Raw genomic sequence first — 15,292 nt, 5'->3', positions numbered from 1 at the left:
AATGCAGAGTGAGAGAGAATGGGGCAGCACAGCAGCACCACAGACATCCCTACCTATGAAGGGTACTTCTCCACTGCCCTCTCTTTCACCTTGAATAATCTCCATTTGCTCTGGGGTAGAAGTGGAGAAACAGAGAGTGGAGGGTAAAAGTAGGGGGTTGCAGAAGTTTAGAGAAGTGCAATACAAAGTAGCAGATAATTACATCAGAGGAGATAAGAGAAAAGTAGAGAAGGGAAAGAGATTTTCAGGCTTAGTGGGATAATCGGGCACTTAGCTGGCTAAAGATCTGTCGTGTGAATAACCCCTCCAAAAGGCACACACCAGTGCTTATGCTAATCAGTGACTCAGAAGAACCAAACTTTTCACACAAGTTACCACCATCCCTTTTCAAGCTGAAACAGAGGCAGCAGAGAGGCACTGTTACTGCCTGCCTGGATCCGTTTGGAAGTGATAAGGGGATGAAAGAGAGGAAGCCCTGCTGTAAGAGTGATGCATTGAAGCTGTATTTAGGAGACCTAGGTTTGATTCCAAGCTCTTCTATGGACTTTGACCAAATCACTGGAGTAGGATGGATCCAGACAATGAGTTGTAACATTTATCTAGGTTGTCCTACTGCAGTAGAGGCTGATGCTTCTCTGGTCTGGTTGCTGTACTCTGCCATGGGGAACCTGGTTACCTTTACTGAGATCTGCTGTGTAATTTCACCCATGACCATTCAGCAGGAAGCAGGTCAGATCTGCAGGACTGCCAGGTGCTTCCTCATGGCTGGAACCATAGCTCGGCATGGGTGTTTATCAGAGTAGGGAATGGTAAGAGCTCTGGGTAAGAATGTCAGAAATGCGCTCCTTCCCTAGCAGCACAGGAGACCATCCACATGTGAGATGGCAGCAAGCTCTGAGCACAGTTTGCTGGTGATCCAGTTCTAGGTCTGGGCCATTGTCTGAGAAGCCCAGTTCAATACTCACCCACAGAGTGCTTGTGCTGTGCCTGCATAGCATCCAGAGAGGCTGTGCTTGCAGTTTCCCTGTGCAGCCAAGCACGGACGGCCTCTACAGCCAGCGGAAGAAGTGGGCAGCTCCGGAGGATAGTTCAGATTATAGGTGGAGTGAGGCTATGGAAGTGCCACCCTCTGTTTCTCCATTGCCTATGGACAGAGCCTGGTGTGACACGGCTCCTAGTGCAGATGAAGCACTAATTAGGGAAACTGCTATTTTCTTTTAAAAGTACCATTTCTGCTGTTTTCAATTAGACAATTCATAAGCTTGGAGTTAACCACGTACTTAAGTGCTTCACTGGAAGAAGGCCAGAGTGCCCAGCACTTTGCAGAATTGCACCCTTGGAGGATACACGTTGCAGTAGGAGTCGCTAGAAGAGGACTTTGGTTTTAAACTTTAAAATGAATTGAGCTTGTGGGAAGGTCACTGGGTTGAAACTCAGAGGACGTGGGCTCTGCTCCTCATTCTTTCACTGGCTCGAGGTGTTGTTTAGGCAAGACACTTCCTTTCCTTCAGCCTCAGTTTCCTCTTTCATGAAATGGGGATTGCATTTTTGCACTCGAAATGTTCTGAAATCTGTGCGTGAAGAGTGTAAGAGCTAGGCACTAGTGCCGTTAGTTCAAGCATGTCTCTAGGGTTTCACCTTGAGAACAGCTCTGCCATGTTTGAATTCGTCCCTTACATAAGAGTGTTTAAAGCATCTGGCAGAAGGGGGCAACATAATAACAGCTGCACAAATGTTTGGGGTATTTTTCAAGCTGAATTCTTTTGCATCTGCAAGTTTTATCCTTTAGTTTCATAATGAATGAACTGTAGTAACACTTTGCATTTATAAACTGTAGCATCATTCATTGGAAGATCTCAAAGGAGTTTACAAACATTCATTGATTGCTTGACAAGCATGAAACGGAAGGGTAACCGTTTTACAAAATGACAGGAATGAAACAACAAGCTCTTGAATTTAGGGAATACTTCTGCCTTCCAGTTCTTTTAGCAGATAAGATCGCCAACTAACGGTAGTCATTTTTGTGTTTAATTAATAATGTAATGCATCCAATATCCAAGCTCGCAGATAATGGGCTTGTAATACAGCCTAACATGCCTCCCATATCATTAAGTTTAACTGTCACACTAAATACCAGATTGTCATGCAGCCTTGTCAGTATTTCTTTCTTTCTTTCTCATGAGTATGGAACAAGAGCAGCTGTGGGGAAGAAGAAGCTGAAGAGCTGAGTTGATGCAGTGTGGCAGTAAAAAACCCTTGAGGGACAAAAATCATGGCTTATTCACCATCACAGCTTTGAAGGAACAGCGAGGCAGTGAACGCTTGCAGCCAGCCCCTGGTGTTACGTCCATCACATTGCAGGGCTGCTTCCAAGACTGCCTGGATTTCTTTTTGCTATTTTTTACATGCAAAAAAGAATGAGCTTGGGTTTTTTTCCCAAGAAAAGTGTTTATTTTCTAAAGATTTTTTTTTCTTCTTCAACAATGAAATACCCTCAACTACCTGGAACGGAACGTGTTTCAACTTGCAAATATCATTACACGATGTATTACACCGGACATAATCCCAGTACTCTGTGCAATCATTTACGTGGGCCCTGCACTCCCCTTTCCACCCCTCGGCTGTTTCTCCCAGGATGTGCCGTGGCTCCTGAGGACATGCTCTCTTTGCCAAGACAGGTCGAGCACCACAGAGAAGGCAGCCTGACTAAGGATCCTGTTCACAGAGCCTGAAACACCCAGTTTCCTACTGCCATGCAGCAGAACAACCATAGTCCCCAGGCAAAAGACTTCAGATGAATATTTTGGTCTTAAGTCAAACTAGTTTGATTTTTACATTTCTACCAAAATAATCAATTTCTTCAGGAAATTATCTTTTACCAAATCTATTGCTGTGCTGCTTGCAGTGCTGCACTTCCCAGGCCTCTGGCTCTCATTTTTCTTCATGAAGATTTATAGTAATTTCTCCCATATCACTGATTTCTTCATAAGAGAAAAGATCACTTCAGGGACCTACCTCTGTCTCCAGCTACCCTGTTTAACACCTCCAAATATTCCTATTTATGAACTAACATCTGGGTCAGTCTACATAGCATAGTTTGAAAGCCATTAAGACAGATGCCTGCATTTCATTAAGCAAGATTTGATAAGGTGGGTAGGGTTACAGGGCAAGATTACTATGGGAATTCAGTGAGTTTAAACCTTCACTCCAGTTAATAAAATCAAACAATACATCATAAAAGTGTCTGGAAATTGGCTCAATAATTGAAATAGAACTGGGTGATGGATGGAGATTTATGGATGTTAATGGAGAAGCAGGGCTACATTAGAACATCATATCTGAGTCTCTTCTGAATCCAGACCCTCGAGTCCAAATCTGTCTTTTGTGCTGGTTTTAGGTTCTTTTCCAGAACGAAGAAAACCTCACAGGATGGCTGGTCCAGTTTTAATCTGAAATGTCACTGAACTGTCCATGAAATCTCAGGACCATCGAGTGCAATGACGTGATTGATGTTTACACAGATCTCTCTGAACTGGCTTTAAACTCAGCTGTGGCAGCCTGGATCTCAGGGCAGGTGAGCCAACTATGTAACGCTAGTTTGGCAGACTGGACCAAAGCCAGCACTACGTTACTGTCTGTATTCCTGTTCACGGGTGTCTGACACATGCTGCCATCACCACCTTCCACAGCAGTGTAGACACGCTGTGTTATTATTATACCGAATAATAAAATCAAGGTTAAATTTAGCCATTAGCCACCCAACATTTTTTCATCTCTCATCTCCATCCTGAACTGAAATATTCAAGGAGCTCTCATGTCATGTCCTTTGTGTCCACCAAGGCTCTTCTCCAGGACTGATCTCTCCTTCCTCAATCCACTGCTTCTCAGATCATGTGGACTTTTGTCCCAAATCTTTGTTCTCTCTCAGGAGCAGACAGGGAACTCCCTCCTCTAGAGAACTATGGATCCTCCCTCAACTCCATCCTTCTCCCTCAGCCTTGATGGCAGCCCTTGGTCCTAGCTGTTTATAGGAAGTGTCCCCTCTGCAGCCTTAATGAAGTGTGTGGCAGTCCTCCTCATTAAGACTCAGTGTTGTCAATAAAAGAGTCATTAAAGTAGTTTGATGAGGATTGGGAGAAAGAGAAGAGGTGCTACAACACATCTACAGGGCAGAGGGCAGCTCCATCACACATTGTAACCAAACAGCAAGGGATCAATATCACCTTTGCATTAAACTGAAGCCCATCCGTCAGCCTGAGGAACAGCAGCCTCCACAGGAGCTCAGCTCCCTGCTCATTTCTGGCTTCCTATCTTTCTAATCCTTCCCTTTACAGAGTGTCCTTCCCTTCCTGATGCTGGCCAGCTTTTGTCAGAGGCCGTAGAAATGCCGTCTCAGAGCTGTGTCCTGCTTAGGATTCCAGTGATGTTACCCATTCCCCACACCCAGCTTCAGGATCACAAGTTTTCTGAGAACACGCTGTTGGGAGATGCCTCCTCCGTGTTGCCACCTCACAGACCACCTCCACCCCACTGCTCACTGTGGGTACTCCCACAGACAGGACCTCCTTGCCACATGCCACCTCCACAAGGGAGATGTAGGAGTGGATGAACGGGTGGAGTCCGTTCACCCTGCAGGTGAGAGGATGTTTGTGCTATATGAAAAAGAAAAGTGTGCCCAGTCTTCACTGGCTCATGTCCATAGCGAAGGGCCATGCGGCGAGCATAGATGAATCTGGACTCTGGACTGAGGCCTGGACTTGAACCTGAGCTTGACATACAGTCGTGTTGCACAGGAAGAATGAAGCAGGGGAGGAAACCTGGGCCTCTCCGCTCCTGGGTTAAGACTCCGAGCTTCCTTCCTCCCCCGCAGCTAACAACTGCTCCAACTCTGCCCTTCCGTTTCTGGGGTGCTGTGCACAAAGCGCTACTGTTGACAACGGCAGTGTGGACCTTGATAACCTGAACACTAGCCCAGGCACCAACACGCTGGTTTATTTTCCCAGGGTCTTCTCCTGAGGTACTTCATCTATACTTCTATACTTCATCTTGTCCAGTTAGACTATAAACTCTTTCAGGGGTTTATGTGTGCTGGTGGAACATTTCAGCGGGGTCCTACTGTAACTAATGTGTTGGTGTGATGAAAACCAGTTACTATACGTTCACAGATCCTCTAATAAATACGTCTCAACACACCTGCTTGCTTCCGAGAAGCCTTCACAGCAGAGAAAGTGCAGCGTGTCTGGAAGGTAAATGAATCCAGAGCCTGGCAGTCTAAGCCAGGAGCAAGGTCCAGTCATTTAGTTTTGCTTTGGGACCAGATCTGTTTACCATAACTCAGAGCTGCTGACATATTTTTGTTTCTCTTTGGCTTCAGAAACTGATGAACAGTAACCTGCAAGCCCTCGTGAAGCAGAGGTGCAGAATCAAATTATGAAGACAACCGAAGACCACTTAGCTTTAAAAAATGAAAGAGGCTTTATGAAGATTGTAACCAACCTTTAACTGAATGACTCAGTCACACGAAAAGATACACGAGCTGTTGGACAATGAAAATGACATAAGCATGTAAACTCTGGGATTACAGCAGAGCATTAGCATGGCATAGCTGATTAGTAAACCAGGAGGCATTATTCAAGCAGTCAGGTGCATTACCAGATTGGAAGTTGCCTTTTTTCTGAGTTGTTGGTCACTGTCAGAGGCAGCAAATGAGACCCAGTGGCCCAACAATTTGCCCTGGAATGGCAGGAGCTGTGATACAGAAATGGATGGACTAGCATCTGCTCTGAAAAAGCAAGAATTAGAGTCTGCTCTGAATTGGCAGGAGCTACAGTACCGGGAAGAGAGGACAAAAGGGCAAGTCAGTGCACTATCCAGGGATATCGAGCAAGATGAATAAAGGGGCTGGAAATGTGCTTTCAGTGCTGCAGCAGCAGACTAGGTGAACAAATAACCTGATCCAGTTTAATGAAGCCTGTGATCCTCCACCTCCTTTGTGGAATGGGTGTCCCAGGGTCAGCGTGTGCCCGCACGAGCATGCACACATCCTTATCTTATCTAATTACTAGAAGTTTCAGATTAATTTCAGTGCAGCTGCTTGAAAGGGCTGTTATCAGCCAGGGCTTTGTGGTTTAACCTTGTTACCCTTTTGTTGTTAACCTTTCCGAATGGCAGCGAGGGGAAGGCTGAGATCCTGATGTGCTGGAGGAGCAGGGAGGGGGCAGACGGGAACCGGCGAGTCTGCACACACACCCCCCCCCGCCCCGGTTTTGTGCATTCAGCTCCACTTCAGGCTGTGTGACAGGACAGCTGGCTGCTTACCTCCACTGACAGGCGCTGGTACCCAGCCACACAGAACAGCCCGTAACAGGGACACGTCTCCTGCCAACCTCTCCAGATCCTTTGATATTTCCGACAGCGCAGTAAAGGGCTCTGACTCTCACGTTTTACCTTGCATCGCGCAGCTCCTCTAAGGCTGCCCTGCTTTGTTTCCATAGCTACACCCAATCGCATCTGGCTTCCTGTGAAATTGGATTTCAAAGCAAGACAAGCCTTCAAAGGAATTTGTCCATTTAACAGAATATCATTAGAAGAGAGCCTGTCTGCTCAACTTGGGACCTAAAATGATTAAGGTGGGGCTTTTATCATGTAGGGAGGCAGCTTTACATCTAGAGCCCATAAAGCTTGATGCTACATAACAATGATGCAGTGGAAGTTGCCAGTCACTGCCGGACTCCCCCATCTCCTTCCCAGCTGACCACTAAACTAAATTTGTAACCTATTCACACATTCAAAAATGAAAGCGGCAAGGAAAAAGGCAAGAAAAAAAAAGGTCATTTGCCTGGGAATCAGTCTGCCTGGCTCTATCTGCAGCTGCGTAAGGTTGAGCGGAAGGCTTGGCTTGGTGCTAAGGCTTCTGGTAATAGCACCTATGTCTCCGTGGCAGCTGAGGCTCTATGCCTCAGTATTCCTCAGTAAAATGAATTTAATAATAACAACAGCTGCTGCGTGGTCAACCTGGTCTTAACAAAACCTGCCTGTGGGGCCTGAGGGGAACATTCTAGGTGCTGGGTCCTGTCTCTGGCTGCCAGGACCATGGGATGGATGTGTGGCCCAAGAGCAGCCAGGGTGCAACTGTGCCAGCCTCAGGACATGATGTTATTTTCAATGCTCTGTGATAACCTTAAGGTCTATAGCAAAAGGCCAAAAATCACAACTGCAATACATCTCAGAAGTTGAGCAGAAAAGATCCAGAGCTTTACTGATGCTGTAAACACTGCAACAGCAGGAAATTTGTTGGGTGAAATCCCCATATGCTCTCAAGCAGTGATCACACCCAAGGCAGCAAAGGAAGGCAAACCCCACACAAAACACCTGCAAAACAAGTCACTGCTAGTTTGTCACGAGGAAAAATTTCTTCCAGACCCTAAATATGATAAATCAGTTTAACTCTTGGGCAAGACTCACTGACTAGGGATCTTCTAGTTCACTCTTTACAACACTATGCTTTCAGACTATTATGTGAGCTACAGAAATGCAGAGAACGTGTGAGACGACCCTTTTCTTTGCAGTTGCATGAACATTTCTTCCTCTGAGATTTGCATTGATCAGGCTTTATTGATCTTTCTGGCATATCTGAAGGCAGTTTCTTCCGTCTAAGGGACCTAGTTCATTCCTTTATAAACTCATTTTTAAAGTTAGTCAGTCTCAGCAAGCAGCTGCTTTTTATTTGTAGTCTGTAATGAACTGACTAGGATTTCTACACAGAAGTGTTTAAATATTTATCCCTAAACACCTCTAGGTGAGAACACGTATACAGATCCATCTACCGTACACATCCACCTACACGCGCTACCATTTCTTGCATACGAGCAGAACCACTCAAATGTGTCAGGAGCCGCAGGCAGCTAACAGAGATTCATGTTTTACTCCCATAGGAGACTCTCAATTTTCTAAATCCTGACTCATGAAACTCTACCTGACTAGGAGATGTAAGGGGGAAGACTACTGCGATGTATATGCTTTCTTAGCAAGGCAATCTCCCCTGTGAGGCCCTCTGAACGGCAGTGACATTTCCTGCACTTTAAGACCTCTGCATCTGCTGAAGAGCAATTTCTTGTACACGTTGTCCTAAAATCAAGAATATCCTGCAGCGGTGTTGTCAATGTGGGCGAGCCCACGCAGCGGAGCACAAGGTAAAAGGGGGAAGGACAGAAACTGAGTAAACTTACTCGGAGTAGGAAACCTGTAAGGTCTGTGATTGGTAATGTCAGACGTGAAGTCTGTCTCCAGGTTGTTCTGAAATGACATGTGCGTGCAGAGCACAGCCAAGGGACAGATCAGAAGTGGTGGTGTGTTTCTTTTCCCAGATCCGGAGAGCAATTGAGTCTCCCTAAGCAGGAGAGAAAACACACTGCTTTCTCTTCTTTGTGTCTAAACCCCAAATGGCAGCTGCCACTTCAGCATTACCACGCGGAGAGACTCTACACAGAAAACAGCGCGACGTTACTTCTCTGGTAAATCTAAATCAGCTGCATACACTAAACATGTTCATAGCCATGGTATCATCACTTCTCCTTTAAAGCCATCCCTTCTTGACAAGTGTTATTTATATGTGAGTTACCGAGGTGTTGTCCCCATGCATAAAAGTGCATATTTCAACCAAAAAGTTCCAAAAGAACTTTGCAGCTGCTTTGGGGGGTTTCCCCTTTCACTCCACTGTCTACAGCGGAGGCAACGCACTAGAATTGCAGGCACACACCCACACCCCAAAAACACAAAGCACTGTGCTTCCTCTGACACCTGTTCTTTATCTGATTTGTACCGATCAACTAAAAGCATAACAGAGTCTTTTCCTGTGTTTCACCCACGTGTCTCAGAAAGTGGGTCACAAAGCATATTAGCAGCTGATAGCACATGGAGGAGCATCTCTCTCATATATTTCCACCTTTCCCATATCTGAGCCTTTGCCAGTGTAGCTCTTATATCACATACGTGAGATAAGCCTGAAACACACAGATTGCCTTGACTGAACCAAGCAAGAAACTCGGAGCAAATCTGGAATCTGCTCCGGGTTCCCATTTTGGCCTGCCGCCAGACAACTAAACCTTTATTCCATCCAGGTGATGCATCCAGAGAGCTGTTAAGAATCTGCTTCTGCAATTATTTGGAAATATGCTCAGCCTCACAACATGGCATTGTCGCACCGAAGCCAGTGGGACTGTAGTGAAGTGTTTGTCTATCTCAGTCTTTGCAGGCTGGGAGCCCAATGCACACTTCTTTTTTTCTTTTCCCTTACAGATTTTGCTTTGCCAGCCTGTGATAACTACCGTGGCAGGCTGGCTTGCCCAGAGCAGGAGAACAGCAAAGCAGCAAGAGGAACAGTTTTAGGGGGCCTCCTTGGCGAGTTCAGAGTGGCCCTGCCTCGTCACGTTGTGATACACCGTAGTACACAGCCCTGGCTCTCCACTGTCAGGAGCTGTGTTGTGCCCCCGCTGAAAGCAGCAAGCACTAACTTTCGTGAAGCTATGTCATTTTGCATTTGTGGCCAACACGGCTGGACTGCATCCTTTTTTGCCATCTCCCAACATTTGCTATGTTGGGAAAATGTAATTAAAGATCACATGCCAGGCATAAAATACCAGAAAAGTAAAAGTGGCAAGCATGTTCAGAATAACCTTTTCTGTGTGCTATAATAAGTATTTGTTTGATACCAGGATATTGCAAAGTAAGGGCTGGATCCTGTACACTTAACCTATGGGAAATCTTAAACTGGTCTTTGGAATCATTGATGAGCTTCAGATAAAGAAGACTGTCTTTGGATTTGTCAATATTGAGCCTAAAATTTGGGAATGCAAGAATGAAAAATAATAGCGGTATCCTCATAGTCAGCTTGTGCTAATTCATTTATATAGGACAGGAGCAGATGCAGGGCTGTGGGTTAATCTAGTGCAATGCCATTTTTGTTTTGTAGAGCGCAGTTTGCATTTATTGCCTCTCATAAAGCAAGTTAAAGTGCGCAATCCTGTTATTTCTCTGGGCAAGACATAGAAATATGAATGGCTATTACAATCTAGCCCCCTTCCTATGCAGGATGCAGGAAGAGGGGAAGTTTTATTGCAGAACAGCCGAGTACCATTCTCTTCCCCTGCGCATTAGAGGAGGGAGCCTGCCTTTGCCTGGAACAAATCCAATCCCCAACTCCTGTTGCGCTAGGAACAGGCAGAGGAGGTTAAAGCAATGGCCACGCAGCCTTGCAGAGCTCATGGCTCTGCTCTGGCAGCAGGTGCACTGAATTTTGTGGTAATGGAGGAGATGCACGCCTAAGTGCCACCTGATTAAAATGCTAATGCAGGAGCACAGGTTCAGCTCTGCTATTGCTGGTGTGGGGTCAGGCACTTTTGCAGCTTTGCTGGCTGGAGCTTTCTTTGGCTTTCAGGAGCGTGGAGGTGCTCGGCATCCCGGGGAGCTAGGCATCCTGGCTGCCTGCAAGGAGGTAGGTTGAGCTGGCTGGGGCTGTACTAGGAGGAGGCATCTGAGCGGAGCCCAGTGGTTCCTCCCACCTTTTTTGGGGTGTCCCCGCCCTCCCTGCTTCCTTTGGCCCTGCCCCTGAGGGACAGGAGCAGTAGCAGCAGGTTTGGCTCCTGTGGAAAGGAGGTGGCAGGTATCATGATCCCAGAGGAGATTCAGAGACTCTTGGAAGGTAACCACGAATTCCTCCTTGCTCCCCTTCTGCTTAATGGGGGAAATCTGCTGTGGTTGCAGGGGAAGAAGGTGAAAGGCTTTTTGCACCTCACTGTGCTGAGCCAGAGAGGGGAGTGGAAGGACTGTGGGAGCTACTTCTTCTCTAAGGCTGATGGTTTTGGGGTCCTCAGGTTGTGTATGCCTTCCCTGTCCCTAACCCCAGTGAGAGCGTAGGGGATGTGGCTGCCTGTCCTGGTGTTTTTGGGGCTGTCCTCCTGTTGCTCAGGAGCTGGCATGTGGGCCCGTGCCTGTGCTTAGGGGGTGGGGAAGCTCTCTGGTGGTCCCAGACTCTGTGTAAGGTGAAGAGAGTGTATGCAACATTGAGGGGTGTCTTCTGGCATGGTCAAAAGATGTCCCCACTGAGTGCTTTCCGTTAAGGTATTGAGTGCTCCGCTGGTGAGCATTGCTAGTGTGAGACAAGGGAGCGGGTACAAAGGGTAAGAGAAGCTTGTGTGCTACAGTGAGCCCTCTCGGCAGGCTTTTGTTGTGGCTGTGATAGTGGTGTCTCCTGGCTTTAAATGTTGTGCAAGTGTTGTGTGTTGCACTGGGGATGCAGTGAGCAAGCTTGCTCGGTGGGGATGCACCCTCAACCCCATTGAAAATGGGGGTACAGCTGAGAGAGCAGTGCTGGCTTCAAGCCCCGCTTCTGCTTGATAACTTGAATGTGGCCTCCTGAGGTCTCAGCATCTGAGTGAATGAGCTGTGCTGAGAGCTGACAGCATTTACTTCTGCGTGTGTGTAAGATGGCAGGTGGGAGGCTTCTGAAGTTGTTTTTCCTGGATTTCTTCAGAAACTTGTGCTGTTACACCTCTACTTGTTGAAGTGGTGGGTCAGCCAAGCAGAAGCCATGCTAAACTCTTCTAGCAAAATACGCTTCACAAACAAGTTCTGTACGGACCTTTGCAACCATTGCTGACCCCACGGTGTGGTAAGCAAAGGCTTGGTGAGAGAAGTGCGTGCACAGGTGACCACATTATAACCTCCCCGTAAATAAAACTTCAGCAGCAGCATTGCAGGCTGGAGCAACGGTGTTAGCTCCCAGCTGAACAAGACGTGCACGTGTTACCGACACATCCTGCTATCGCAGATGTGGGTGGCTGGTGGGGAAGGAGTCGTTAGCATCTTGCTGCTTGCCGCTCGGAGCGGTTGTATTCGGGGCTGGCTTCGGCTGCCTCAAGGCTTTGTGACCGTTCGTTTCCCGTTGCGATGGCTCCTGGCAGCACGGAGCGCTTGCCCCTTCCCCTCCAAGACGCGGGATAACTTCCAGTCCTGGGATCTGTCAGTCTGAGAGAGAGAGCGTGCAGCCTCCAAGCCCATCAAAGCTCTCTTCCAAATGCTTTGTGTCTTCCCCCAGATGTAGGTGTAAATTTTCTTCTCTGTTTTTTAATCATGGGGGCTTCAGTGAAGTTCACCCTTTCACATTTTTGATGTGCACACTTTATTGTTCAGTGCTGACACTTTTGTAAACAACTCATTTCTGCACCTGCCACCTTCCTTTAACTTAGATTATTTTCTTGTTAGCTGACTGTTTTTAATTGAAGGCTTCAGATCTCCTTCTAAAGCACAGCCTTTGTTTGCTGACAAGTATAGCAGGCTATGAATGGAGATTAATTGCATGTCACATACCTCTGTATCAAACTTGCTGTGTCTTAACAATCTAGACGGTCTTGAGGCCTTCCAGTGGCTGAGGAGGTTTCTAGCTGCACAGGCTGGAAATGAAGGCGCTTAAGCTATTACAGCGTTTGCAAACTTTTTTGCAAGAAAATTACCATAAGAATTCCTGCATTTAAAATAAAAATTGCAAATAGAGGAGGAAACCTGTACTGATGTACGGGCAGTAACGTCTGCTTCCTTATATTAAAGTTTGGTCTGTAGTGCAGGACTGTTTACACGATGCACAAAAACAGGTAGTCAGTGGCTTGCTAGTAACAGTTGGGTTGTTACCACGCAAGACCTCTCTGAGGTTGTGGTGGTTGAAAGCCAACACAATACGGCTATTCTGTCTACGTTGCAATCCTGCAATGCTTGTGAATGCTTGTTATTATCTGTTTATGAGTAGGTGTGGTTGCAACAATTATTACTTTAAGTTCCACCTTGCAAATAAGCAATCCAAGTTCTCATTAACACTATGTTGACAGTTAATTGCCCAGGGTTTCACTTTTGGCTCAGTCAGGTCCTTTTTAAAGCTGCTTTTGCTTAAGGGTAGTTCATACTTGTTTAGCACAAATTTCTTCTGAAGGCTGAAACAGTGGTTCTAAAAAATGTGATATATCTCTGACAAACCCACGGCTTCTGTTTTCGTTTGTAGAGGCAAAGGCAGTCTGGCAGTCTGATTATCTTCCCTTTGCCTGCCTTGCTTGAGCCTCTTCATTTCAGATGGTAGGTCTGGAAAGCCATTTTCTTGCTGGAGTTTGGGCAACAGGAGGGAACAGAGCAGGTGCTGCACTGGGAGACTGACTGCACCTGCACAGCCTAACAAAGCTGGTAGCTGCTAATTGCAAGGCACGCGGCCTCAATGCTGTTTTAAAAATAAACAATAAAATGCTCTGTTTTGTGAGGGCTAATAAGCCGCAGTCAGCATTGACGTAGTGTCATGAGTAGCTCTGGAATTTAAATATCAGGGAATTTGGGGCTGAGACGTGGAAGCTGTTCTCGGTTCCCCCGTTGTCCACGGCGTAGGGGAGAGTGTCCCATTCAGTCCATTGCAGGAGGATGGATGAAGATTGCTTCAGGTCTCAAGGTTTTCTCTGACTCAGCCCCACAAATGCAGGAAGGCTCCTCTGAAAAATGTTGTTTCACAATTAACCATCCTTTCTTGAGCTTGCAGAGAAGTCAAGAAACACTGTGTGCGATAGTTCACAGCTTTTATTTTGACAAGTGGGACAGGGGACGATCCAACTAGCCTTCCAAATCCCTGGCTGTCTTGGGGCACATCTTGGAAATATTAATGCAGTCTCATGGAAGCTCAAGGTATCTGCACTCTCTGTGTTGATAGGTGTCCTAAACACTTTTAAAACTATTTTTTCTCAGCCAGCTGGGGTGATAAACTGCAGGAGGGATTGTGTGAACCATCAAAGAAGTGTTGGAGCAGCCTGGTTGGCTCAGCGTTATTTTGCATGGCCAGAACGTTGTGTTTCTGTGGGACTAGTTCCTCTGTGCATGGAGCGTAGGATTTCTGTTGGCAGCCTTCTGATGGCAGAGGAGTAGAAAAGAGCAAAAAAAAAAAAGTAGTGAATGTGTGTATGTGCATGGAGAGAATACACATGGCATCTTAATACCTTTCAGCTCTGCTCATTGAGGGCTGATTAACTCCTAGAATTCAGTGCTGGCATTAAAAGGTTATTTACTACCTGGACTTCAGTGGTTGTGACATAATTCTTACGATGCTGTGCATCTCCTGCAGGATTAAAGTGGATAACTGCAATTGCTTCTAGAAACTCCCCTGAAACACTTGATGAAATCTCAACTATTTTTTTTCCACTCTTACCTTTTTAGCTGCAGGAAATGAAAAGGAGAGTCCTGTAAACTTTCAGAGTGGATTGCAGAGAGCAATCTATAAACATCAAGAATATAATGTTACCGACAAGCAGTAAAACTAACATTAGGGTGATTTACTCTAGAGCTGCTTACATATTGCTCTTCCTGATCCACTTTGAGAGTTTATGGTTAGGCTTTCTTTTTCATTTCCTGGTGCTATAAACATAGTGGCTGGCTCTGAAAGGGCCTCTGCCTGGTTTGCAGAAGTGACCCTGGTTCTACTATAACTTATCCAGCAGCTGATCTGTGCTGACATCCCAGTACGTAAATACTGTATTAGAGCTAATCGCATACTCATGGAGCTAATCTGCGCTTAAAAATGAGAGGGATGCAGCTGATATTTGCACAACTTCTGGGAGCAGTTTGTTTTTCTTGCTTGTTCTCTTTCACCGTGGGAATACAGCCTGTACGTAGCTTCTCTTGCTGACCCATTTCTACTGTGCTGTTTTTATGCGGGTTTGTATATAATAAATTGTCCCCTTAGCCTCATCTGTTCTTAAGCAGTAAGCTCCTCAGAGCAAGATATATCCTTTGTGCTTAGATGTATGTACGTGGGTACTGTCTCTGTAGTTCGTAAGTGGTGTAAGCCTCAGCATTGTTAGGCTTGTCATAAGCTGGTACTGTATCTTAGATGTACAGTTAAAACTGCGGAGAGGTGTACTGAAAATGAAACAGCCTAAGGATTACAGGATTGGCCTGGGATTTAAAAAGCTTCACTCAGCTGCTCTGGCAAAGTCTTTGTGTTATCCCAGGCAGGCCGCCTAGGGCTAAATTACTAGCAGTGAACTTGATATTAATAGACATTTTGGCCTGACACCTCTGCGCTCCTGGAGCTCCCAAAACCGCTGCTGGGTGTAGGTGTGGGTTTGAGAGCGATGCTGTGAATTAAGCCTTGCTGCCCATCTGCTGAGATGCGTCACTGTGCATCCCCACACCAGAGGGGTTGTGCTAGGATGCTTTGATACCCCGGTGCTGTATTCAGGCTTTAAGCTCTGTTTCTCAGCTATGAAGTGGT

The 15,292-nt window shown here is 46.3% G+C and overlaps 1 protein-coding gene across 1 annotated transcript in view; it reads left to right on the top strand.

The window, feature by feature from the left end:
• The first annotated feature begins 10,661 nt into the window (after nucleotides 1-10,661).
• SKAP1 (src kinase associated phosphoprotein 1) overlaps nucleotides 10,662-15,292 on the top strand; it is a 156,615-nt gene continuing 151,984 nt past the window's right edge. The window contains exon 1 of the mRNA XM_076356627.1: nucleotides 10,662-10,699. Coding sequence (XP_076212742.1) covers nucleotides 10,666-10,699 — 34 coding nt within the window. The 5' untranslated portion in view covers nucleotides 10,662-10,665. The remainder of the gene's footprint in view (nucleotides 10,700-15,292) is intronic.

Source organism: Aptenodytes patagonicus, chromosome 20, assembly GCF_965638725.1.
Source record: "Aptenodytes patagonicus chromosome 20, bAptPat1.pri.cur, whole genome shotgun sequence".
Lineage (NCBI taxonomy): Eukaryota > Metazoa > Chordata > Aves > Sphenisciformes > Spheniscidae > Aptenodytes > Aptenodytes patagonicus.
The sequence above is the reverse complement of the archived record's forward strand: the minus strand, read 5'-3'. Positions and strand labels throughout refer to the sequence as shown.